Genomic DNA, 27101 nt, shown 5'->3' on the forward strand with positions numbered 1-27101 from the left:
TGTGTTTAAACTAATTACTTTAGGAAATGGACTGAATTCTCATACCCAACGGACAACGGTCGCTTATGTGTTCAAGAACAAGATATAAAAAGTTTGAGTGACTCCCCTGGGGCGCAAACTGAGCGAGGAGAAGAATGAGAGAAAAGTAGCGATTAATATTTTCACGGTTTCTGCCATAAAACGTTCACGGTTTCAGAAGTTGTAAAGAAAAATGCGTATCAAAGTTACAGAATTTTAAGCTTGGAAAAGAGGAGCGCAGAATGCCTAACCGGACAAGCTCGGTCCATTTGAACAAGCCCCAAGCGTTGAAAAGAAAAGCTTCAGTGAAGTTATCTAAACTTTATAAATGTTCCTGATAAAGAACTCGAGTTTTGGGTGTATACTTAAAGGACCATATGTTTTACTTTCTACTTTGTTGTTCCTACAAAAACACAATAAAATTAATATTCCATGAATGAATCGCAAAATGCGAAAAAGGTTTGCAGTTTGCAACAATTTGTGAAATCCGTCAAGATAAAAGTAAGCCTTTGCAAAACAAAAATTTTAGTGAGTAAATACAAACAGAAGCCATGTAGACAGGACATATAGCCTGACAATCTGACATTCAAGCTAATGTTTACTTTCTCAACGGACTCTTGTAGTAGGGAGTCCAGGCTTTCATAATCTGCCAGGTGACTTTTTTGAAAATGCCTAGATGTCACGGTACAGATGACGTCATTTAAGGGTAAAAAATCAGACAGAATCGTTGCTAGCTCTTTACTGGAGTGTTATTTTTTGACGCAATTTACATAATTTGATTCTTCTCGTTGCAAGCTTTCGATTGATGTATATTTAAGCATGATTTGCCGACATCAGTATTTTCATTATGACTTCATCAAAGATCTTATTTTCATTAAATGATAAGTTGGCATAACTTTGTATTAAGATGAGGCTGGGTGTCAGCAAAAGCATTTCTTCCATAATTTTTTCATCCAAATATACGTCCAATGAATTTAGGCTCTTATCTTGAAAATAAGGACTTAGCCATTTTTGAAAAATTTCATGACCCCGGACCTGCAAAAATGTTCAAAAAACTTAAAGTTTTTCAAAAAATTTTTTTTACTCGAAACAACCAAGAAACTCTTAATACACGTTCCGAACAACATTTTGGGTAGTTTCGGTGAATTTTAGGCTCTTATTTTGAAGATAAGGACTTAGTCATTTTTGAAAAATTTCTTGACCCCGGACCTGCAAAAAAGTTCAAAAAAGGTTGAAATTTTTCGAAAAAATTTTTTTTAGTCGAAACAACCTAGAAAGTCTTAATAAATGACCCCCCCCCCTACACTTACATGAAATGCTTCTTTTTTATTTGAATAATACAAATAAATTTTGTCGCAAAATTTTCCTTCCTGGCCCACTCTAAAATTCATTGGCCACGACGCCCCTGAGTGGCAGTGGTCAAGCTTATGATGCGTGTAAATCCTGCAACAAGTGCCACTGGGGTAAGGTCGTTTTCCACAGCAAAAATAATGAAAACGTGGCTTCGTTCAAAGATGAGGTCAAGAAGGGTTCAATACAGGCAGGGGCGAAAATACCGGGGAGTGGGGGGGGGGGTGTGACACCCCTCTAATCTTAAAAATAGCCGATTTCGCAGGGCAATCGAAGATATCGCAGGGCGCCAAGAAGAGCTTTATTACCACGCAGAAACGCCACCTCTGAAGTTCGTAAAGGGCCGTTTACGAATTTTGAAATGGAAATATTATATTTGTTATAAACCTCCCTTCCTGACATTGCATTTTAGAGAACGAAACAGGTATGTCAGGAAGAGCTCCGAAAAAGCGAAAGCATTCCTTACCAAAAGTCATAGCCAATGGATGCAATGATTGATGCATAAGTTTATGAGGGCAAGGTTGAGTCCACGCAAATTGATTTAAGTTGTAAATTATTTTCATGACAGGTACGGCGCCAATGGGGGAGTAGAGGGCTAAAGTCACTTTGGTCAAGATAAAAAAAATTTATTATTTTTTTTATAACTTTTTAACAGTGTATGAAATAAAAAGAGAATAAAAGTTTAAGATGCCGATTTTGTTTGATCTAATTGCTAACTTATTCACGTATATTTTTTATTATTTTTCTTTTATTTGCATTATTTCAGTAAAACATTTTCTGTGTGATTGCAATGTTTTCATTTTGGAAGTGTAAACATAGCATTCTCGAGATAAGAAACTGCACATTTCTGTTCAGAAAATAAAATTTTTCCAATCAAAACAACTTTGCTCTGTCATTCACAACTATCTGCAATCTGAAAAGAAAGGTTACCCTTTGTTTCCGTTTACAACGTCCATCACTAGAGTTTTAGCATACCATCCCCCCTCCCTATTTTTCCATTAAACAATAATCAGTTTTTTAGCAGTATTGTATTTTGCTAAATTTTAGTCTGGGAGATGCTTTTTAGACCTTTTACAAGGTCAAATTTTCTTCACGTCGGACCCAACCTCCTACCTCACTAAACTTGATATGCCATGAAATACAAGCTTTATTACAAAGGAAAATCAAATTTGACATTTAATTTACGCTCACGTAAAAGTTAGTTTGTTTTTATTGTTAGAAGTTTGTTCTTGGTAAAGACAAATTTACACTGGTAAAGCTTTCACTAGTAACCTATAGACAAACCTTTGCTACGATGTCTGCAGGGCACCAATCTACGATGTCTGCAAGTTACGCCCCTGAATACAGGGCTATACATGGCCAGCGAATCCGGGCGGCCAGGGGGGGGCATGGCCTCCTATCTTTTCTGCAGAGCTAAAGGGAAACTTTATGCAAAAGTGGAAAAAATGTAGTATATCATTTTGCAAGTAACTGTGTCTAGTATTCTTTACCATAGAAGGCATGTAAAATTGAATATGGGAATTAGATCGAAGAAATAACGTACAGCGAGTAACAGCTTGGTTTAGGAAATAGATTAAGAAACCTTATCAAGAATAACTTGGTGCCAGCACAAATTGACGGAGTTTCGTTTTCGTTAAAGTTTCTATTACCACTATTTGTTACCAAAAAATTTCTCAAAAACATTACAAAAAGATAAAAATCACTGCTGAAGGGAAAGAGACTGATGAAATGAAAATTTTTAAGGACATGGGAAAAAAGAATAGGCAGTTTTGTTCTAGTAACATCAAGAAAATATCTTATTAAAACTCTTTTTGACCAGCGCAATCTAAATTTTTAAAATCCAAATTTGTTTGTTGATATTTATTCGGTGGCCTATTTCGATCCACAACTGGGTATATTTATATTTCCTAGCGTAGAGTTTTCGATCTAGGTTAATATTTTCCAGAATACTTAAGATCAGATGTTACAAAACAATATTCCAAGTGTACAAATTGCTTAACCTTCTATTTTAGCTGACAGTTCTTCTGTTGATATTCCATGTTTTTCAAACCTTGTTTCATTGATTTTCGCCTCCTTCTTATTTTGGGTACTTTTAAAATCTAAAAAAGAGTTTCGTTAGCTTTCCTTTTCTAAGTCAATATAACAAAAGACGAGACAATGGAACATGCTTATGATAAAATGCTTAGAAATATTGCCTCGGATTTTCCTTTAGTCAAAATCCATTTTAGACACGGGTTTGGCCATCCCTATGTTAAAATAATTCTAAAATGTTTCTTGCCGCTAACCGTGATGGTGGCCTAACCTAAGCCCTTTCAAGACTTTGATACTTGGCCCCTCCACTTTCAAATACCTTTCGCCGGCCCTGCAATAACATCTGTGTATAAACATACACAAACTCGGGCTAGACAACCTTAACTTAGTGTAGGTTGCAACTCGATTTACTGACTTAAACGAAAATAATCGAAGAAACTTTTGAAAATTCAGTGAAAATGACTTTATACGCACTGTACTTCCATAAAACCTAATTTTGAATTCCAAATGCATAATAGACATTTTATTAACCCTTAATAAGGTACATCAATGACTTGTGTTCGTTATGGCGATGAATATATTTTTGTTACTGCTCGTGCCCGCTATGCTACTTTTCAAATGATGAATGTATTTTACAAACTTGTATTCGTGTGTTTTTTAAGTTACTATGTAGTAAAAAAGGGAAAATTTTCCAGGGCCAGGGCTCTACTACGCAAACCGCTTCCAAACTACGATAAGAGTTTGCCAACTCGTCTAAGTACCTTCACTTCAAAATGTGCTCCAGCATGCCTGTTAATTTTTGTTTAACAGTTTATTTTTATGTAAAAAAGCTGCGAATTAGGTTTGAAGTTAGTCTCTTTTCCATTTCTGCCTCTTTTCCGGAAGAGAACCCTCATATCAATGATATAGAAGCGCCGAAGGCGCTACATGTCTAACTCACAGGTACACTGTGAGGCAAATTTGTTTACTTCCGCCATTTTTAATAGTGGCAAAAAGGAACTAGCTCCATACTGAACCCTTATAAATTTGGTACAAGCAAGGATTGATTCCGTTCACTTCTCTTTCGAATATCTATATGAAATTTGGTGGATGGCCTTACATTGCACTTGAATTTATGAATTGATGTTAATATTGGAAAAATAAGCCGTCATTCGCAAATTCCAAGCATTTACAGTCGCGGTGCTTGCTGCGGTGTTTTAGGTCACGTCGAAATTCCAGAAAATAATGGTTGATCTGTTTTAAAACGGATCCAGCAACAATGTTTAGCCGATCGTCTAGTTCTGAATCTGAGGTTAAAAATTTTGTACACAAGAATTTGAAGATTTTTTCAAAACGAGGCCGTAAGTCGAATTGTCTATCATTTCCTTGTCAAGTGAAGTCGCTTCGCAAAGGAATCTTCTACTTTCTTGGAGTACGGTGTTGAGACATATTCTTTCGAAAAGAGCAATCTCAGAGGCTGTATCCGACAGATGGATTCTAATTTGGCAAGCAGAGCCATCAGTCATATCAGACGAAGTTTTACAAGAGGCCATCGATCAACGGAACCTAACGAACATGAACCTACCAATACAAATGAAGATGTTAAACTGGATTTCACAACAAATGATGTTGACAGGGATTATAATGTGGCTACCTTGGCGAAAGGAAGTGTCAGTGAAATTAAAATCCATATAAAGGACATTGGTTTGCTTACAAAACATTTACAAAACAAGACATCTTTGGTACGGCTTAAAATAAGGCCGAATGGAGTGGCTGAAGAAGACGACGAATTAGAAGACAGAAGATCTCCTCAGAGTTTTGAAAAGATCTCCTACGATTGTGAACAGTTTATTGAAATTTTGGGGAAGTTTCAAAACCTTGAATACTTACACTTTGACAATGATGATAATGTTTCCACTGGGTTATTGGAAAATATTGAACCTCTACAAAAGTTGCAAACACTAATTCTGCAAAACTGTGGGATATCCAGCGTGAGCAACAAGCTCAGTCCGATATTACGGTTTCTAGAGTTTAGTTCTAACAAGTTGAGTCAGTTTCCAAATGAAGTTCTTGTCCTAGAGTGCCTAGAGACACTTGATCTATCAAACAATTGTATTTCAAATTTACCCGAAGACATAGACAAACTTAAAAATCTAGAGAAATTAGTTATGTCAAATAATATATTATCAGAGCTTCCAGAATCAATTTTGAATTTGAAGTCATTACACAAATTGTATCTCTCCTTTAATGAAATTAAAAGCTTGCCATTTCAAATTGGTAAGATGTGCAATATGACACATCTGGAACTCAGGGGAAACAGACTCACTTCTCTACCTGCAAGTATTGGTGAACTTTATCAACTAAAGAAATTGAACTTATGTGACAACAGAATAACTGCCCTACCAAAAGAACTGTGTAAACTTGATGTACATGATGATGCCTTGCTACTAGCAGGGAATCCTCTTCATCATCCTCCAGCTGAAATTTGTGCAAATGGTAAAAATTCAATTAAAGATTTCTTTGAAGCACTTCATGATTCCAAAGGAAAGCTATGTAGGAGGCTCAAAGCTGTTCTAATTGGCGAATCATTTGCAGGTAAATTAACAGTCATGAAATTTCAGTAAATATTTTAATGCCACTGTCTTCAATTCACCACACTAATTTTGTTTCCCAATCATGTTATTCTACGGAAAAAGTTTCTTCATCTCTTGCAAAAATATATTATAGTAGTGTCAAAGCCACTTTTAAGAAAGGCACTGTTTCTAAACTTGACCTTCCTGACAAAAAAGAATGCTTTCCCAGTTGTAGTTATTCCAGGATGCAATATTTCAGTAAATTTACTGGCAGCTATAATCTGCAGGTCAGCATTTCATGTAAAATGCAGGTCACGAAGAAGAGGCTGTTTTTGTGACCATAAGCCCTGCAACTGGCTACATTACTTTTCTGCAGGTCATAGTTTGTTTAATTTTCCATATGTTTTTGCTACATGGAAAACTTGCCCCTTGCTTTAGTGGGTAGTAAAAAAATACCAGTATGAGCCCCAATCACTGTGGGGAAAGTTGGCTCAGGAAAAAATCAAATCAAATACCTATGGCATGGTGGGTCAAAATTGACACTGCAATCTTATTTGGCATCCGCTAGAGAGTTTATGCCTACTGTGCAACTCTATCAGGGTTGTAAAACATGATTGAAAGTGGGGGGGGGGCAGTGTTAAGATTGTATTGGGGTTTTGTGAAGGCCATAATCATAAATTTTTGAAGGTTTAACCACAGAATAGAAAAAAATATTTCTTTTTCCATTCTATGGTGTTATATTAGGGACTGCAGGAAACTGCATCTAAAATATTTTCAGTATCAGTTTAGATTGAAAGGAAGATCCTAAAATTTTCTTATCATTATGCCGCCCAGATGTTGAGATTGTTCAGAGGTTTAATTAAAGTCGCCACCATGGTCCGGGACAAGAAATATTTTACAAATATGAGGTTCTTAGATGGCCTTTATAACATGGATTTAGAAACGAAAAAGATCCAAGGAAATTTTTTGAAAAATTTCCTTTATCACTATGCCTTAATGTCAATTTTGTAAAGGTGTTTAGTGAAAGCCGCCACTATGTCTTTTGAAAAATTTTGAAAGTATAACTTCCTAGAGATGACTGGAAACTGCACCTGAAATATCTACAACATATGTAAATTTAGGTCCAATGTTGATTTCAGAAAATATTCATAAGCTTATTTTTATCAGTATATATGAGTGTGGCCAATAGTTTATCTATTTGGCATTTGACTTAACTGTGGCATAAAGACGGTTTGCATAATTTAGAAGCACATTTAACAATTAAATATGAACACAAAAATTCTCTGTAGTAGTTAGTGGATTCTGTGGCACCAAGGGTTGCCGAGAAGGTGGAGTGGCACAGAAATGTGGAGGAGGAACGAAAGAGACGAGAAAAAGACGACTCGACATCAAAATATGCGCCTCTTTGGAGTACAGCTATGTCTGTTCCCTTTTGTTCACATTTGTTTTCAGTGGGATTTTGGCACCACTTTGAAGAGTTGGATCGCCTTTGGTGTCCCATGATATCTGGTCCCTGGTGGGGAAACAAATAAATTTCCTCAAATACAGCTGCAGAATGGTGATACAGCATGTTTCAGTGCTCACAACTGTGGCCACTGCCATCTGCAGATTATAGCCACTGTACATTCACTGTTAATTTAAGTCAAATTTATTAGGCAATATATTAACTTAACCTTAATGTTATAGAATTATTTGAAAAACTGTCACTGGCAAGTATAATTCATAGATCTGACAGATAAATGATAAAGTCACCAGCCAATTGAATTATTGAAGTTTTACATCTCATTCCTTTAGTTCTATTTCTTATAGTTCACTATTTGACTTCCAGAAACAAAGCTTAGTGATTATAAATTTGTAATTAATCACTAAAGGAATGTTCTTTTTAACAGCCAATATAAAATTGGCTTTTTGTCAATAGGGATGCCAATTAACACCAATTAGAAATATCAAAGCATGAACTATTTTTCCTCTTTGTTTCAAGGGAAAACAAGTCTTGTTCATGCGCTTGTTTATGGTCAGGATGGGAACATTCAGCCTGATGATCGTACTGTGGGTCTTGACTATTATACCTGGAAGCTGAAACCTCTTGAAGATCCTATAGAAGTTCTCCTTGTGGACTGTGCAGGGCAAAGGCAGTATTTGTTGACACACCAGTTTTTCTTTGCACAGGGTAAGTATCCTCATTACAGTCATCCACTGGGCCCAGGCCCTCTTCTTTTTGGTAAGCAAAACATTTCCAAGTCACAATAAAGATGGATGAACAAGAAGTTTTGAAAGGCATTGAATGACCTAGGAAACTTCAAACAAAAGCAATTTTGTTTAAACTTGTGTTTTTTTAATTGCAGAAATATTAAGCCATTCATTTCAAGTTTAATTTGTTAAAGTTTGCCACTCTAATAATGTTCAGTGCTTATTCTCCAAAAATTGTTGTTTTGTATAGGTTAGGCTCAACTTCTTTGCCCATACATTGATTTCTAATTATAATTATTATTTAATAACCAGCATTCTAAAAATTATTTCACAGGAGTCCTTTTTATTCTCTGTGTGGATTTGTCAGAGTACAAAGATGAATCAAATCACAATACAATGGTTGGTGACTGGATTAATCTAGTAATAAGTCAGGTGCCAGGAGCTACAATTCTTATTGTTCCGACACATCTTGACATTTGCAAAAGAAAAGGCATTGACTATATGGCAAGATGTGAGAGTTTATTGCAAAAGCTTAGGAATGAAGAGACGGAGAGAATCCAGGTGTTAGAGAATGAAATGAAGTTGATCAGGTTTAATGAAAATCGGAAAGAAAAGTTGGAAAAGCTCAGTCATCTTAAGCGAACAAGGCCAAAACTGTCCTTGCTTCTCATTTCTACATTAGAGGTATGGTTTTTCGTTTGTTACTTATAACTAACCAATCAAAAATTTCTAAATTGCAATTCAAAATTCAGTTTCATTTCAAAAATTTGAGTTGTACCGTCCAATTACTATCAACATTTATAGTTTAATAGTTCATACAAGTCTGCCAAATGCACTATTCTAGTCTTTTAGCAGTATCCAGCCAAGGGCCTAATGATCGGCCTTTAAAAGTTTAAATTTCATCATGCCAACCCATTTTTGTTGATAAGAACTAGTGAATGAAATAAATCGACCTTTAGATTTACAAAGTTCAACCAACAATTTAGAGATATCTTCAAACTCGAATGACTTTGAAATGAATCTAGCAAAATGTATCGTCTTTCATCATAAGTCTATCCTTTTTATTTCAATATTACTCTTTCCAAGGGTATCCTTTTTTGCAAAGATTGGTCTAGCTAAGAGGACAATTTTCGTAAAATTAGTCTAGCCAACGGTACCACTTTGAATGCGCTCGTGGCAGGCCCCCTGTCTAAAGTTTAGCCAAGAGTCATCCCCCCTGTACCCCCTTTCTGTTTTATCGATATGGCAATGTTTCCCTTTTTCTTACAGGACCACGAAACTCAAAATTTTGACGATGAAAAGATGGCATTGGTACCTGTTTGTTGTAAAAAAGACCTTGATGGTGTCGCTATTCTGCGTAAAGAAATAGAGCGCATTGCAGAAAACAAGGTACTATGTCCAATTGTTTCGAAAGATGTTCCAGAAAACTGGCTATCCTTGGAAGAAAAGGTTTTATCGCTTAAACATGGAGCAACCAATTTTATGCCAGTGAAGACATTGTTGGAAACCTGTGCTGAGTCATGTAACCTTACTGAGAGTTCCTTTTATTTGGCCCTTAGCTATTTCAATGATATTGGTCTAATTTGCTACTTCCAGAAAGTAAGGCTAGCCAAGCATCTGGTATTTCTTAACCCAGAATGGTTGGTTGAGTTGCTTCAAATGTTATTCAGAATTGATCACTCGACGACACTGAACTACAATAACGAAATCCAAAAGGAAGTTCGTATTTCCAATGATCTCTTCCAACAGGACAAGGAGCTGTTTTTGGAAAAGGGTCTTTTATCACAAACTCTTTTGAGGTAAGAACGAGTCATAATTCCTTCAATTATGAATTGACATTGTCATTGTCATTTTCCGTCATATGTTTGTATCATTCATATGGTGGCATTATGCTAACTCATTGGAACTTGGAAGCTTCATGACGTCAGAGCGGTGCCTCTATGAATTCGCACATATTAACTTTGTAAAAGACTGCATTTCAGACAAAGTAAACTTGTATGTACTATCATCATTTTGATTAGCGAATACCATAAAAGCATTATCATGAAGGCTCTCACTTATTGGGGGCTTGATAGAGGAGGGGGCTTTTTGTGAAGTTTAGAGATTTACTGGCTTTTCAGTTTAGAGTTTTAAAGACTACACCCCAATTTGGTCATTTGCATATCGAACAGTGCCAGTTTTGGGGTCACAAAGATTGTTTTCACAGATTCACACGAAATGAACCATAGTTCAACTGTATGATCTGCGTGCGATATAAGGGCTTTATTAGAGAGCGCTAAAAGGATTTCAAGGTTCAATTGAATCCAGTTAAATTGCCCCGGATAACTTACGCTAGGTCGGACTGATTTTAATTTCCCGTTGGAACTTCCTAACATATTCAGGTCTTACCCCGGATGAGTTAGACATTCACTAAGTGAGACCCCTTTCTTATCCCTCTTGACGGTCCGACCTAACGGGATTCAACTGCAATAGGCAAGTCTCCTAACATTAGTTCCAAGCAAAGCGTATTATGATGAAAATATCATTAAGCAAAGCGTATGTATATTTTTTTGACCCTCTCTAGCTTGTTTTGAAAAGTTACTAGAAGTATTAAGTAAGCCACAGTTGGTGAGAGGTATGCTATTTAGCCTATTATTAAAAACAAATTTCAACTTGCAAGGAATATTAATACACCAAGAATAAATCGAATGCCGTATATTTTAGACTTAAGTGAAACCATTAAACGTTTTGTGTATCAATAACACTGAAAATTGCATTGAGATGGTATAATTTCAATTGCTCAAAACGCTAAAGCCATCAGCAGGTTTGGATGGTAGAATCTGCTGATAACGGATGCTAGTGAGTGGAAGACTTTGGCAGTCAAGGTTCGCTTGGGCCATCTAAATACGCACAAAAATCGACGGGCGAATAAATTATAGACAGTTTCCTTGGCGCATATGTGTCCTTGTTTCCATTTCAAGCCTTGCTTTGACCATTCAGCGAGCTCTGTTATTTATCCAATCCTTCACAACATCATTTATAAGGACTTCGTTCCTAAATTTTGTCTCATAATAGATGGGGTTTGCATGATAAAAAAGAAAAGGGCATTATTGTCAACTTATGTTAATAGAACATCCAAAGGAAATATTGCCTGCTAGCTTTTATCCTGGCTTCAGAAATTCGCTTTGTGCATTTAAATGTAAATATTTCGTTCTTTGCCAATTTTCAATATCTTCCTGTTTTTAGATGCATCTGGCTTCCAAAAGTAAAAGGTGTTGAAGACAGTGACTTTTTATCGAAAGTTGTTGGTGTGTTTCAACATTTTGGTATTATTTGTCAACTTAAGGAGAGTATTTCCTCAGATGATATAACATATTTTATTCCTTGGTTTGTCGCTGAAGAGGAACCAAAAGATGCTAAAGACTTGTGGATGAAGCATGACATTGAAGAGAATGTAAGTTCATGTGCCTTTGAATTTGTTTACGGTGTCATCACACTGATGCCCTACTTGAAATTGACTACATACATAAGAAATGACACCCATAGTGATTAACTTACTTCCTTTTATGCAGTCCAGCTAAGCCCATTTGGCCACCTACCTCTTCTTAGTACAAATCCGTTGCATACATTTTAATTTCTACGGCTTCGAGTGATAGGCAATATTCACAATGTTATTTGCTGCCATGGGTTCAGTTTGTCTCGTATTTGTTGCGGAATTTTTTAGGTTGAAAATCGCTGTTTCTGGAAATTTGTGCTTTTGTTTTTGCTGCTAGATATTTTTTGTACTAGTTATGTTGTCCAACTTTGATCTTTTCTCCGTTTGTATTGAAATCAGTATACTTATCATGCCAATGGCAAAATCGAATACATTTGCGCTGATCTACTGCGTCATGTTTACCCTGCAAAAACTAGATTGTACTTATATAAACCTGTGAAATATTTTCGGTATAGAGTGTAGATCAACAGATCTGAGTTGATAAAAAAAATAACTTTTGTGTAAAGTGCATCTCATGGTATTTTTATTTAGGGGAGCCAAACTTTAGAACAATGATTTGGTACTCTTTCTGTTGCCTGTTTTGATAAATTTTGAAATAGGATTAGAGATTTTATTCAATTTACAGTCAACTCTGTGTAATTCGAACTCTCTGGTTGCCTGTCAAAATGTTCCAATTAAAAAATGCTTGATTTGTACGAGTTTTCAACAATCCTTGCAGGGCTGGAAAATGTCCGGCAGCGGCGCTGCCAGGAAATTTTTAACACAAATTCATTTCAGGAAATTGTTGCTGTTTGCCAGGAAATTTTTAGCGTGAAACCGCCATTTCTTTATTTTAAAGTGAACATTAAATTTATGTTACTCTCTTTTTACGGAACATATCTTGTGATATACATATATACTATAAAATTTCTGTTCTGCACTACTAACAAAAAACGAAGATTAGCTTTCAAAATACATCATCTGGTATCATCAGCGTCTGTTATACCAAATTTCCAGAAATTCGGGCATGATTTTCAGCTACTAATTTAATTTAAGCAAGCAAAAACATAGCCTGCGCGCAGACCCAGTATTCTGAAGAAGAAAGGGTCTGCGCAACAACGACCAAAAGCTTGCTACCGTGCCATTCCGCGTTTCAGGGAAAATAATTTATGCAATCATTGGTAATTAATTTATGCTAATTGTTTTCTTCCCCGACACAACAGTCATGGCGGCCAACAAATGTGGATTGAAGTTGGACGATTCGAAGTTTTCAGAAGCGATTGCAACAGCTTGCACTTTCTTAAACGTTGATCACTTTTACAGAGACCAAGAGGATGCCCTTCGCAATTTTTTTAACGGTAAAGATTTGTTCTTTAGTGCTCACACTGGGTATGGAAAGTCCCTTATTTATCAAGCCATTCCTGTCGTAGCTGATGTCCTAAATGAAGAGTTGGTTGGCACAAGTGTTGTTCTTGTTATATCCCCATTGCTTTCGCTTATGATTGATCAGGTTCAGCACATAAACAAGTCATTTGGGATTTCTGCAGCTGCGATATACGATGGCCAAGATACAGAAACTTTGAGAAACATCGAGGAAGGAGGAGTATATTCCCTTATCTATACAACGCCCGAAGCATTCCTTGGGAACAAGCGTTGGAGGATCCTGGCAAGCTCACAAACATTCCGAGAAGATTGTGTTGCAGTGGTGATTGACGAAGCTCACTGCCTTGTCCATTGGTAAGAAACAAAATTTCAGAATATAAGCAGAGGGACTAGAAGTATAAGCTGAGTTGACTGTATTATTACTTTTAAGCAAATGCTTACTTACTCATTTTTTTCCCCACAGTATCCCTTTAGAGCGGCAGCGACATTACATATGTAAGGGGAGGAGTTAATTTCCATGATTTTGGTATAAAGAACAAATAAATGGGTCAATTAAATAAAAAAAATGGTACATTCAACATGTATCATATGTTCATGGCATGTCCCCAATTAAAATCTTTTCAATATACCTACTGGACTTATTCTGTTGTTTGAGAGTAAATAAATGTTGATCATATTTAATGTTGTGCAGTCAGAAAAATAGTTGATGTACGTAACAGTATTGTTTACTGCATTTTAATGACATGTTTTATAACTGGTGTACTTTGCATAATACATATACTTTATATTGCAGGGGGAGATCAGCTTCTCAAAAAGCAGCCCCATTTAGAAAATGGTATGCAAATCTAGCTGAGCTAAAGTCACTATTGCATTCTTCAACTCGTTTTGCAATTTTTACTGCCACAGCAACAAGATCTACCAAAAGTGCAGTCTATGACATGCTCAATTTGAATGCATTTAACACTTATGCCATTGAAAAACCACCTGTTAGGGGCAACATCAGTTACTGGTTTGGATATCTGAATAAAGAAACACCCCTTGAGTCTGTGTTTGGATCTTTGATTGAAGAGCTAAAGACAAGTGGAGAGAAAACTGATAGGTGCATAATATTTTGCCAGACAAGAAAACAGTGTGCCATATTATACCGCTTGTTTACTGCTTTGCTTGGAAAAAGAATCTATGCAAAAGAACATGCAACCAGTGATCAATGCTTAGTCCAAATGTTCCATGCTGGAAGTCCAGATTCTGTCAAGAATCATGTTGTGAAGGAGATGACACATGAAAAAAGTGTTCTCAGAGTTTTAATTTGTACAATAGCATTTGGGATGGGTATTGACTGCAAAGATGTTCACCGCAGTATCCATTTTGGACCACCAAATACAGTTGAAAGTCTTGTCCAGGAAACAGGCCGATTGGGAAGAGATGGACTACAGTGTTTTTGCTACATTCTCTTCAATGGAATGTTATCTGCTCATTGCGATACACAAATAAAAGAGGTTTTGGAAACCAAAACCTGTCGCAGAAACATGGTAGCAAAGTTTTTCCCATCAGCTTCCAATGTTCAAAAGCCAGAGGGTTGCATGTGTTGTGATCTGTGTAGCAAAATTTGTGATTGCTTACAACATACGGAAGTAAAAATTTTGCCATTCCAGGTTAGTTTGGATAATCATATGTCTGTACAGCCACCTACACGCCATGTCTCTGAAGCTGAAAGATCTCTTCTATATGAGAAACTTTTGGCCTACAGAAGCACTCTGCTGCCAAATAGCACAAAAGAATTCCTGCCAGTTGGAACAACTGTCATACTGCATGAATTTGATTACCACCACATAAACCAAGTGATGAGCAAGTGTGAGCATCTCTTCACTATAGAAGATGTTATTGGTAGCATTGAGCTTTGGAGAAATTCGCATGTTAAAAATGTGTATCTAGCATTGAGTGAGGTTTTTGACGATATGGGAAACCAAGACTGGCCATTGTTGCTGTCAGAGGAAGATTTTGAAGACATGGATGTTTTACATGAGGATTGGGAGGAAATACGGGATGACAGTTCAAGGGCAGAGTTGTTTGATGAGTCTCGGTTTGAAGGAATTTCGGTAATGACTAAAGAGGACAGCAAAAATGAAAGTGAAGAAAATGATGTAAGAAATGTTAGTGATATCATCAATGAAATCACAGGTTGCCCAACTGGCAAAAACAATAATTTAGCTACATAATTTGAAAATTTGGTATGCTATTGAAGTCTGAGTGCCTAGAGGGCACCTTAAAATAGCCATAGAGAGCAATCTAATAAGTGCCTGAAAATGTAAAACAATATTGCAACCAAGCAAAATATTGTTTTAAAATAATGTTGATCAAACTCAAACCACCTTCTCAAATTACTGATTATGATTTATAAGATTTGTACAAGAGTTTATACCGCTAGTTCTTTGACAACATTTTATATCGGGTTCCTTTTAAGGCCACATCTACAATATTACATATTCAAGTTAAAATATTATTTGAAAATAAAAACATGTAAAATGAATTTGAGAGTTGAATCCATCACGATATTTGAAAATATATTTGTTTCCATTTGGACATTGTTTGACTTGTTTTTAGAAGAAAAAGCAAACTTTTGAAAAATGTTTGTGTGTAGTTATGACATCAGAAATGTTAACATGATACTGTATAGAAATTAATACCACAGAATATCATACACAGGGCCCAGGTTTCATACTATGGTAGCTCAATCCCAATTATCAATGCCAAAAAGGAGCCAATTTCTACTTTTACTTCAATTTTTTGCAACATTTTGCACTCTGCCTAAAGATTTTGCACTTTGAAATAATTTTTGTCAGGATTTTAGAAATTATGATTGTTAATGTTATTCTTGAATTCTTTATTTGAAGATAAACACTCTGACACTAAAATTGCAGAAAGGTTTAAGACAATTCAGAAATTCTAACCATAGAACTATATGAGATTAAACCTCAACCTCAGAATAACATGTCAATTAGACGCAGTGTGAAAGTATCACTTTGACTTGAAGCAAAATAATTTTAGGAAATTCCAAGTGAACTAAAACACTGTTACCTAAAAACACAATTGGTAGGATCAAACATAATGCAATTGATTGAGTTGTGACAAACAAAGGAAGTTCCAATTACAGTAAGTATTAGTATTACAGTACTTTAGTCCTACTAGATAAAGTTTAATTAAGGGCAGGAGCCCTATGATCCAGCTAAATTGGTCATTTTATCGTGCACACTTTTTAAACAATATTTTTCTTTTGTGGTCTTTTATCCACTTATAGAATGCAGTAGCATCAAAGTTTGCCAGAAGACTGTCTTTTATTCCATAGAAATGGGTATAGCTTCTCCCATCCAAACACTGCAATGCCTTCTCTTGAACAAGCTCATTGACAATTCTTCGAAGATCTTCATTTGCAGATCGACTGAAATGTTTTCCTGACCTTCTTGTGACACTACACATGCTGTCAAAATTTTCCAATAGTTCCTTGTTCAATGGGAGTGACTTGCAGTACCTATCAATTGCATTTCTGTTCAACCCATTTGGTCCAAGATTTCTTATCAAAACCTTGATCAGTCTATTATAGTGTTCAAGTGCTAAGTCTAAAGGAATATTTCCACCAGAGCCAGGTTTAGACTTGAAAAACCTATTCCAAATCAATCTATGAGCAGCTTGTGGAGTGAGAAGGCTGTGAACCTGAGCAAGGAGATAAAATGCCTCAAGAGCATATTTTCTACTACCTGCTCCATCTTCTTTCAAATACGGGAGCATAAATTTCCAGCATCTGATGACTCTCATACCATCACCTTCTGAGACTGCATCATAAAAATTCTTCAGAAGAAGACCAACCTCCATGAAAGAAGACTGGTAATTAAACACATCATCTTTTATACTGCTGGGAGTTTTATTAGTAATTGATGTCAACCCTCTGTGTGTCATTTCATGGGCACGGCGCCTTTTCCCATCAAAGCGGAAGGACTTTTGACAGGTAGGAAACCTACACAAATACCTATCACCAACTTGCCTTTCTGACTCTACATTGCCATTGCTCATTTTGTCAAGGACTGCTTGAACATTTTTTTCATTCAAGACATATTTATCAACCACTTTAGTAGCTAATGCATTCAACCATTCTACCTTTTGTTGCTTGGAAAACGTGTTAATATTTTCCGGTAGTGTGTCTGGGTTTGGGATCTCATCAATATCAATGATTCCAAGTTCCGACATAGCAGCTGCAACAACTCTTGCCTCCAGTGTAAGAATGAAAAATTTCTTGCAGGCACTCACATTTTTGGAAACATCTTTTGGCACATTTCTTCTATTAATGAGGTTACGGTCACTGTAAAGTGTACACTTGTCATGAGAGGCAGTTGGGTGGTAGAAGTTACTGAAGATGAGCTGAAATAAGAAAAATTGTTTGTTATGCATAGTTTTTGGCTGAAGTATCTTGATCATAATGCTTGGCCACATCATCATTTCCCTAACAACTTTTATCATATGCCTCAATCATTCTCATCAATAAGTCTGGAAAACCATTTCCTGGTGAATCTGGTGGTGCTAAAGGTTCACCAAGCCTGTACACCTGTAGACTGAACATTACTCGAGACTCCAGAGCATTAAAATTGGTAAATAATTTAATTTTTACTTTCCATGTATCAATTTTTGCAAGGAAAATGCAGCACATTTTATATAAAATTAAAATATACCTCAAGAAATTTCATGCCACCATGAAAATCTGCAATTTCAAAGTGTATTCCTTCATGTCTTTCTGTGGCATTGAACCCATTTGAAACTTCAAACAGACCATGTACTCCTCTTTCAACCGTTAACTGGTCTCCTACAATGCCTTGCTCTGAATGTTGGATTTTTCCATTTTCCTCAAATTTTGGAACATACTCCTGGAGGCTGTTTAAAATCTTCTGCATGCCATTTGCATCATTTTCATTTTCATAGATAATACCAATAAAAGTCTACAAGAAAAATGTGGATCCAAGTTTCCCTCTCAGGCAAAAATTTTAAAACATGATATCAAAGGGAAACATGAATAAAAATAGAATGTAACTACAGAATCTACCTTAATCAGATTTTTTATTGTCAGAAATAAATGTCACTGTTGATTGGTCAATCCATGAATGGCACACCAGAACCAGAGGGTGGCTGCAGAAGGCTATAGCCCCCTCACCTTTTGCTTAAGTTTGGTATATACTTAGATTTTAGCATCAAGGATAATGTTAGAAAACCATAAATGTTTGGCAATTTTTCTACAGCCCCTACCCCAAAATGTGCTCTGGTCTACCTGCAAATTCCTTGTATAAGCAAAAAAACTAAATACCTATTTTCATTGAGAACTTTTGTTATGAAATTGGACATTTTCAGAAAGGTTCTATGTGCATTTACTTGCTGTTATTGTTATTTTGTACTGTAAATGTCTTTCACAGATTATGGTTGCCTAAGAACTCATGTTTGGAACAAATTCATTCTTCTTTTATTTGGCTCAAACATTCTTAAGATAATAGAAATTATTCTTTTTATTTTAATTCTCGTGTTTAGACTGTACTATAATAGATAGCAAGGTTTTTTAAACAATATTGAAAGAAACAAATTAACCTTTGAAAGAAATTCTAAACTCACAGTGTCTGTTGGCTGCTTCATTTCTTCTGAATACTGATGCGGAATATGTTTCACAGCAACATCTTTCAAGCCTTCCAAACAAGGTACGTTTTCAGCAATAGCTCTGGCAACCAGTTGAATATAGTTCTGTCGCTGCTTTTTGTGTTCCCAATAGTTGGGGCAAAATGTTCCATTTTCCAACTCGTCAAGTATACAAAGTTGCATATCATTTTCAAGATGATTTCCAGAGACCCGATTTTCTGTAGAAATTAGACTGCAGTAATGTGCATCTGGGTTCTGATACTCTTCAGTCATATCGTGAGTTTCTTGATGGATGTCAATGTTGTCAAGAATGAGCTTCCTTCCTTTATCAGGGGGGAACTTTGCAAATGCTTTAATATCAGCCCAAGAGATTGATGCTTCTGCAGTGTCTTTAGCAATTCCAGGACCATTGGAGGAGCTTATCATCCTGGTTGCTGTGTTCTTGCTTCCTTTGTCTTGCTCAGGAGTCTCAGATCCCTCCAAAAGAGGAAGAAGAAATAACCAACTGTATAAAAATTTAAATATTTCTCTTGAGAAAGAATATTATGACACTCTGAAAAATGAGGCTAAATCTTTAAAGAAAGTGATGAAACAGAAATCCTTCTGAATAATTTCAGTTTTTTATTGAAGATTCACAACTTGTGAGATGCAAAGTCTTGACTGAAAAAAGGTTTGATTGTATTAATTTTGAATAAAACTATTGGTCTATTCTATGATAGTAAATGCTCCTTTTTGCCGTCAACAATTTGTTAAAAATTACTAACCTTCAGTTTATTTTTCAAGGCAGAAATGTCTTTTCCATCATCAACAGGCATCTTTAATTTTGCAACAGCAGTTCTCCTTTTCCCTTCCTTGTCTACCATATCAAGAATATGTTGATTATGGTCTTTTCCAAAATCATTAAGCTTTTTGTAAAAATATGTATGTGATGGCATTAAACGCAAAGCCTGCATGCGAGCCATTCTAGCCTGCAAAAAATAAATTTTGTGCCATAATTAATAACAAGTATAATAAAAAGTTATTTCAAAAATATTCTTCTAAAAATTCCTTCTTTGGAATTTTAAATTAAAAGTACTAACAACATTTTGTTTTATTGGTTTTATTCAATGAACATGACATTTCAAAAATGTTCACTTTGCAGTTATATGAACTGGTGCACTGTGGCATGTAAAAAAAATTAAAGCTTTGAAACCCTTTGAACCTTTTCATAACCTTTCCTGACTGTGCAAACCTAATGCAATTGATGTGGAGATCGATACATGCATACATTATTTCATTTATTCATACTCTATAAATGGATAATATTTACCATAAATCCTGAATGACAATTGATAAGAGCAATGATCAGTTGTAGGGCAATCATATTTCTTGATCTATTGCGAAGGCAAGTGGCCGCTGCAATACAAACTGCTGGGATCCATTTTTCATCCACATCATTCACCCGCAAAGCTGCAGTTTTAAGAACCAAAAGCAGTAATGGTGCCCTTTCTTTCAACTCTCCAATCAAATTATCAAATTTGAAATCAAGAATACTCTCCTTGTCAGTTTTGCGAAGACAGCTATCTTTTCTCCTTTTTGTCTCCTTCTCTGTTCCTCTGACACACATTGCAACACACTCTTTATGGATCTGCTTTGCAACTTCCACATAGAGATGTGATCTTATCTCATTACAGTGCCAGGCTGCTCTGGCTATTTGTTTTTTGCGTCCACGGCAAAGCATTTTTCCAAGGGAACTGAGCTCTTCAGGCAATACTTTTTTCTTTACCCTGGCAGCCCACTCAATTGAAACTGTCACTGGACATTCAACTGGCATCCTCTTCTCCTTTTTACCATTGCTGACTGGTGATAATGGGATTTCTTGATTACAGTAAGGTACCTTTTTTGCTGGTGTTGATGTAGCATATTGCTGATATTGCAATTGTTTGTCTTCGTTGGAGGGGCTAAATAGAAAAACCAAGAAACAATCAAAAGCAGGAACATGTATGACAGTAAAGAATACTTTTATGCAATGCTGTTTTGTGCTTTCAAGCAACTTTCTGATTCATGGATCAATCCAGGAAATTGGATTTTTGGAAAGAGTTTTAACAAATAGTGCAATCAGTATAAAGTTTTGTTGTTTTAAACCACAAAGATGCTTTGCCCCCGAGAGGAGGTATTTTTTCATTTGAAAGGCCTAACCTTTTAGAATGGGCAAGTCGCCTGATAGAACTCCTCTGACTGGACATATCATCTGGCTTGTTTAATCAATAAAACTGGCAGTATTATTACACATACCTGCTTAATATACGTTCCACCTCACTTTGATGAAGGGCTGGATTATCTGGCCATTGTGAAAGATACTCTGCATGGGAATATTCTTTATCATCTTGCCTGGTTACAAAATCGTCCTCGGAGAATTTCAATTTCTTGGCAGATGTATGAACTGGTACTTGTTTTGTTTTAACGGTAAGACCAGTATCGCTACACTTTGTGTGATACAATGCTTTTAAGCTTTCGTTTATTTCTTTAACTTTATTTATCAACCCTCTTCGTTTCTTTACCACTGTCAAACAGCGCTTGCATATGTAAGGAGATGCGCGATTCACAACAAACGGAAGATCATTCAGTTCTTTGAACACTTGGTTCTTTCCGTTGATAAAGTTTCGATCTGTTGGTTTCGACAAAAACTCAAAACACAGAACGCAAACGTCGCCATTCATAATCTAAATTCTTTTTACACATTACCGGGCACAATCGATGACAGCGACGCCATTTATGTAATTGCGAAACGCACGGATTTTGACATTTGGGCTGGGTTGGATTACATAATCTATGCATAAATTAAGAACTCTCATAATTAATTTTACAAAGTGTGTAGCAAGCTTTTGGTCGTTGTTGCGCAGACCCTTTCTTCTTCAGAATACTGGGTCTGCGCGCAGGCTAGCAAAAACAAAGTTCATTTCTCTTTTTACATTAGACATTCTAGACAAGTAAAAACACTTAAAGAAAGCCAATCTTGTTACGTCGATTTTATTGAAAGTTAACATGCCCCAAAACCTGTGTGGATTTGGCTATTATTATTCGTACTTTTCTACTGGCATATGCATACATTTTTCATCGCTTGCTTTAAAGAATTAAGCGTTATGGGCTTACATCTTTTTCCTTTAGCACCACCCCTGATTTAAAACATTAATTTTAACCATTGAAAAATATCATAGTATTCTTACATGTTGTATGAACTACTAGCTTTGATAGTAAAAATGAGCAGCATACATGAAACCCAGAGCAAGATGTAAGATACATCAATACTTTAATAGTATCTACTTTGCTAGTACTGATATGAAATTAAATCAAAGTTATTAGAACTTTTCAGATTTATTAACTTTTACTTTGAAAACAAACTTAAGAGTGTTGTGCTCGATCACGTTCTCCTTGATCAAGCAAATTGATTGCTCTTCGAATAGCTATGATCAAAAATCGAGGACCAACAATTAGTTATTTTTATTATGATAGTTTATTTTGAGGACAAATGTTTAAACAAATCAAGACCTGAATCCTTGTCTCTGCCTCAGAAATTCCTACATGAGCTATGTATAGCATTTATCCTTTTTGTCTCAGTTTGCAATTTAACTTTGAATAAAGAAAAACAATTTTTGTACACGAGGCAGACCAAGATTTCGCGAACTTGATCTTTCAATTTCAACAAATTTATTAAAGAAAATGACTTAAAAAATAAGAGCAACAATTACATTAACGTTAAATTTAACAGGATTAAATAAAAAGAAATACTTATAAAATCAGCTAATTTCTTTAAATTGAAAGAAAGGTCAAACTAGAAAGGTTATTCTCCTGAGGGGACCGACCAGTTGGTCGAATTAGGACAAGATCGGAAGATATGAGTTCGGATTAGATAGAGTTTTTTGTACCTAATATTGTACTTCTACTTTGTATAGTTAACTAAAAATGAAGTGAAATGCTCTTCTCCTTTCTATTTAGAGTGACGTTGTCACCCGTGTCGACATTGGTGTTGGGCGGCTACCTACAAGTGTTTCAGACCGGCTTTTAGTCTCCGCTCAGAGTTGTGCCTGTCTTTGCATTCCATGGAAGAGCGGATTTTTGATTATTCATCAACACTATAAGTTCCGTTGTCAAATTAATAACGGGAGATTGAACAGCTCAGTGACTCTACATGGCAAGTCTAAACATGGCTATGTGAGGGACGTTTGGAAGCTTGTGCTATTTATAACAAAGGTAGCTTCCTTTTTATATATTAGTAGTGTAAAAAATTAACTTGAGATATTCTATAGTAATTATAAGGGCTTGAATCATTAATGAATTTTACGCGTGATGAATTGAAGAGCTGGATGAAATGAACAGTCACATTCCTGCTTTAAGCCGAAAATAGAAAAGGTCTTCAGTCCTTTCCATTTAAGTGTTTTAGAGCCGCTCTAAATTGAAAGAATGGGATCTAACTTATCTTGCCAAAAAGAGGCCCTTTCTCTTTCACCGCTCAACTCGATCTCTGATTGGTCAAAAACAATGAACTAACCAAGCGCTTCATTCTTCATCTTCCGTTTCAGGTTGATCCGTGCCAGGCTTTGAATTTCTGCTCACCTTTTTGGTCATTATCAGACTTTTATACTCTAAGGAGTGTCCGAGTGTTCTATTTGCACACAACTGTTCAAAATTAAAGACATTTATTGTCTTAACTAGTTCAGAACTACGTAAGTCTAGCAACCTAGAGTTAGCTCAAAAGCGATATACTCTTAAGGATTATATACTGTTAATTCAATTTTAGATTATGGGTTAAAAAGCAGATCCCTCGCTCGATTTCTTGCATTTGCATGTGTATACTTATTTCTAAATTCCCAAAACTCATGCAATGACACACAGCCATAAAAAATGATTGGATTGATAAAACTTTGAGTCAGTATAAGAGAGAAGTTCGAGATAGCATAGACATGTCTATTGGAAAACTGCTTCAAAGATCCCAGATGGTCATTGTAAAATTAGGTAATGATCCTTTCCGTAGTAGGTCGCATCGAGTTTAAAGATGCCATTTTATAATTTATTCTATTTTCACCAGAAACTCTATTCCCTGGTTAGTGAGTGGAATGGCATGGTTCTGTACAATTGGTACAGTATCTGCCCATGTTGTGTACGCAAGAGTAAACCAAAACCTTTCATCTTTCGCAAAACGACTGCACCTTGCCCTGAAAGCATCGCATGTCACAAATGTAACGAATTTGTGAATTCGATCCAGATTCAGCCCCCGCTAGGTGAGTTGAAATTTAGTTTTACAAATAACATTCCATGCCGTCTTCATGAACATGAATATCCAAAAACACCTGTTGTTTTGCAATATTTCGAGATGGCGCGGAAATCAGAAAAATTGCATATCAAAATGTATAATAAAATGTATGGTATTACAATACGAGTATATTTGGAGTAGTTTTAAACGGTAGACTTACCTCCAATTCAGACCTTCTTTTAGTAGACCAGGACATACTTTCTTTCAGTTATTGCTTTTTGTATGTCTTCCTAAAAACGAATGGGAAAAGTTTTATTCCCATCAGATCATTTGCTGTATTCCTCTATCACCAATTATTCTTTTATTTACTCAAAGGCTAACAATATTGTTTTGATTTGTAAATATTTTAGATCTGCTAGAGGTGGATGCTGATGCTCCAGACTCTAGACAAAGAAAGACAGGTACCTTTATTTTACTTCAGAGATTTTGTTTTTTGCTTCAGAAGTTTTGCTTTTTACTTAACGAGTTTTTACTTTCAGTCAGCAATTGACAAAGTCCAGTATTACTGTTTCGCTCTTATTACGAAATTTTGTCAGGAACCTCTGACTATCTGCTGGTTTATTATAAATTGTCATAACACAGAAACGAGACAGCAAACAGCATTTGCTGAACAACGTATGGAAGTTTGCTTTCACCTTTTTTTAATTTTCTGATTGGTACAGTATCTGCCATTTTAATTCTCACATTTTAATTTATTGAAAACATATAATATTTATTGCAAACTTTTATCATGGATAAAGGACCCACACAAAGTGCCTAATTGTTTTCCTGTACTCGTCCTTTGTTTCCGTAGAGCCGCTAACCGATTTGGAGATATCAGATGTTGCTTCAATGATTGGTGTTGCACACACAAGACTTGCCAAACTTCTTGGTTTGAGTGAAAACGAGGTCCAAGTTATTCAAGCGGATTATCATACCGTTTACGAACAAGCTGTTAAGATTCTACACAAATGGAAGCGTGATAGAGGTGGAGCGAATCGTTCAGATCTATTATCTGCAATCAAGAGGCTTGAAAATCCTGATCAAAAGCTCATAACCTTTTTAGAAACAGGAATTAAATAAAACAATCTCGATAAACAAACAATATTTGATTGCATATAGTAAGTATACAAACTTAATCAACTAGTTGTTCAATTTTTTTAGGTTTTGTAACTAATTGTAGCTTTACTAAATAAAACAACGTTGTAAATTGATTAAGCTTTATTACTCAGAGATGAAAGTATCTACAGCCATGACCCCCTAGGGGTGGTGGAAGGGGAGAGGTGTAAATTACCCCCAAGGCTTCGAGGTCTAGGGGCCTCAGAGTAAAATATTCCATTTTCAAAATTGATTTTATCAAATGTAACAACAGTATGCCTAAATATGCCAAATTGTTTAAATGCTGAGATTTTTCGTCATCTGATTGCTGCCGCTTCCGAGAAGAAGGACCACGAGGACGTCTTGTAAAATATCGTTTTTACCAATATCGTTTTTATTTCCGCCTATATACAGCAGAAAAGATTTAAAGAATCAAGATGTAATTATTTGTTGGCCGTTTTATACTCATCGCAACTATTGTGGTTTTATTCGTCATTCTTCTTAAGAGTTAACACCCAGAGTGTGAATCCCGCGTGGAAACGATATAATGAATATGCATTTTTGACCAATTTTGACAAAAATTAGAAAGGTACCGACTTTATAACTATTTCAAAAAATTCTTTTTACACCTGATCTGATATTTGCTGCTAACAGGTTTATCGTTTTGGTTAATAAACTCATTTTAAAAACCATTTGTTATCATGTCTTATTTATATCACTATGTTGATACAACTATATATATATATATATATTGAATTTTCATACTTGTTAGCAAAAAGGGATGACTCGCCTACTTGGTCGGTAAATTGGACCTAAGCATCCACTCTAATTAACTTGTAAAACTTTATGATGCAAATGCTCGTGATTGTGACTTATGAAGATATAGAATTATAAATTTTTAAAGGATTTGACCCAAAATATCGTTCCATGTCAACTTCACTCATTGTCTCGCATATGCACTCATTTTTTTATACGAAACAAAGGTCGATGTTGAGGACCCCAGTTTCTTAATGTTCTGGAAACCTCAATATTCATTGTTTCTTAAGAGTTCCTTAATTATGATGTCGTAAATGATGTTATGAAATGTTTGCGACCTTTTTTATCACGTCAAGAGATTCGCTTCCCCTCTGATGCTGTATTTAGATGTGGGAAGTATATTTTTATCCCTTGTGTCTTAAGTTCTAGGCCAACAGGGCAATCATGTTCTTGGATTTGACAAAATTTCGTTGTTCTGCGTTTTATCACCATTTAATAGTTTTTCAATTTTTTTGCTTCGAGTACTTAATTTTTTGTCAATTTTTTCTGACTGTCCAGTGCTCGTTTTTATAGCCAGTTTCTTTTATCAAAAAAATGAGTGCATGCCTTATAAAGTTTTTACTTTTATATCGTCGTAAACTCAATATCAATAACTTCACCATATTTATCTGCGATAAAAAGCTCTTTGGCAACTGGCATGCTTTGCAGCTATATTTTCAAAACTGGCCTAATATCGCACTGTATAAAAATACGAAACATAATCAATTTCTCAAGACAGCTGCCGCCAAGCATGCCGGTTGCGCAAGAGCCTTTAAACGTCGAGGAAAGGAATGAACGCACTTCGCTTTATCATCTGGTAAGTTAATATAGTGGACTGGAAAGAAACTGGCTGAACAAATGGTGCCAGCCTTGAAATCACAATTGTTGTTTACAGTTTTTAAGGGCAGAAACACCCTGAACATTGAGAAACTGAGTTAAGCTGACTGTTAGGTAAGCGCATAGTGAGACAAAGCTTCAAAAAGCTACTTTGCTCCAGCAACGACAAATGATTTCAGTAAAATTCTTCGCTTAAAAATAGATGCTCAGTGTTTATTGTAGGCAGGAAAAAACCAGGATATGCTCTGAATTTCTGCAGGGACCGCGGAAGCTGGGGGGCAGTTCTGAGTGGGGCTTTCACCCCCACAATTATTTCCAAAATGTACTTAAAACCACACAAAAAGTCGCCTTTCTCTTGGTATTGGCATGTTTAGCACACTGAAAACGTTTTAGCCCCCTCAATCTGCAATATACTCCGCAGTCCTTGAATTTCTGTACTCAGTCAACCGAGAATAAAATC

At 35.8% G+C, this 27101-nt stretch overlaps 4 protein-coding genes across 6 annotated transcripts in view; 2 read left to right on the forward strand and 2 right to left on the reverse strand.

The window, feature by feature from the left end:
• LOC135681465 (transient receptor potential cation channel subfamily M member 7) overlaps window positions 1-27101 on the reverse strand; it is a 68897-nt gene that overhangs the window by 40982 nt on the left and 814 nt on the right. For all 3 annotated transcript variants that reach the window (XM_065195960.2, XM_065195959.2, XM_089111912.1), the window contains exon 2: window positions 24093-24162. The gene's annotated coding sequence lies outside the window, so the exon portion shown is untranslated. The remainder of the gene's footprint in view (window positions 1-24092; window positions 24163-27101) is intronic.
• On the forward strand, window positions 4329-25483 carry LOC135681466 (malignant fibrous histiocytoma-amplified sequence 1 homolog). Its single transcript, XM_065195961.2, has 9 exons — window positions 4329-5973; window positions 7933-8121; window positions 8476-8825; window positions 9411-9940; window positions 11367-11574; window positions 22618-22872; window positions 23708-23900; window positions 24283-24333; window positions 24726-25483. The coding sequence occupies exons 1-9, from the start codon at window positions 4869-4871 to the stop codon at window positions 24992-24994; spliced, it is 3150 nt and encodes a 1049-aa protein (XP_065052033.2). The 5' UTR covers window positions 4329-4868; the 3' UTR covers window positions 24995-25483.
• LOC148958740 (uncharacterized) lies at window positions 12686-15840 on the forward strand. The gene is made up of 2 exons (XM_089111916.1): window positions 12686-13332; window positions 13772-15840. Exons 1-2 carry the CDS (start codon window positions 12788-12790, stop codon window positions 15192-15194), a joined length of 1968 nt encoding a protein of 655 aa, XP_088968042.1. The 5' UTR covers window positions 12686-12787; the 3' UTR covers window positions 15195-15840.
• On the reverse strand, window positions 15986-21341 carry LOC148958741 (uncharacterized). The gene is made up of 6 exons (XM_089111915.1): window positions 20917-21341; window positions 19952-20582; window positions 19407-19610; window positions 18622-19119; window positions 17697-17960; window positions 15986-17388 (listed from the first exon to the last, which is right to left on the reverse strand). Exons 1-6 carry the CDS (start codon window positions 21339-21341, stop codon window positions 16216-16218), a joined length of 3195 nt encoding a protein of 1064 aa, XP_088968041.1. The 3' UTR covers window positions 15986-16215.

Source organism: Rhopilema esculentum, chromosome 12 (assembly GCF_057945365.1).
Source record: "Rhopilema esculentum isolate cy_ngs chromosome 12, ASM5794536v1, whole genome shotgun sequence".
NCBI lineage: Eukaryota > Metazoa > Cnidaria > Scyphozoa > Rhizostomeae > Rhizostomatidae > Rhopilema > Rhopilema esculentum.

Bases quoted from the DNA above. Each gene is read 5' to 3' on its own strand.
- LOC148958740 (XM_089111916.1), top strand. From the start codon at position 12,788: ATGCTAATTGTTTTCTTCCCCGACACAACAGTCATGGCGGCCAACAAA. The intron at 13,333-13,771 runs GTAAGAAACAAA...TTTATATTGCAG, and splicing joins GCTCACTGCCTTGTCCATTG to GGGGAGATCAGCTTCTCAAA.
- LOC148958741 (XM_089111915.1), bottom strand. From the start codon at position 21,341: ATGAATGGCGACGTTTGCGTTCTGTGTTTTGAGTTTTTGTCGAAACCA. The intron at 19,611-19,951 runs GTAAATATTATC...TATTTTTTGCAG, and splicing joins ATTGTCATTCAGGATTTATG to GCTAGAATGGCTCGCATGCA. The intron at 17,389-17,696 runs GTATATTTTAAT...TTCTTATTTCAG, and splicing joins GTGGCATGAAATTTCTTGAG to CTCATCTTCAGTAACTTCTA.
- LOC135681466 (XM_065195961.2), top strand. From the start codon at position 4,869: ATGGATTCTAATTTGGCAAGCAGAGCCATCAGTCATATCAGACGAAGT. The intron at 22,873-23,707 runs GTAGCTTCCTTT...TATTTTCACCAG, and splicing joins TTGTGCTATTTATAACAAAG to AAACTCTATTCCCTGGTTAG. The intron at 24,334-24,725 runs GTACCTTTATTT...TTGTTTCCGTAG, and splicing joins CTCTAGACAAAGAAAGACAG to AGCCGCTAACCGATTTGGAG.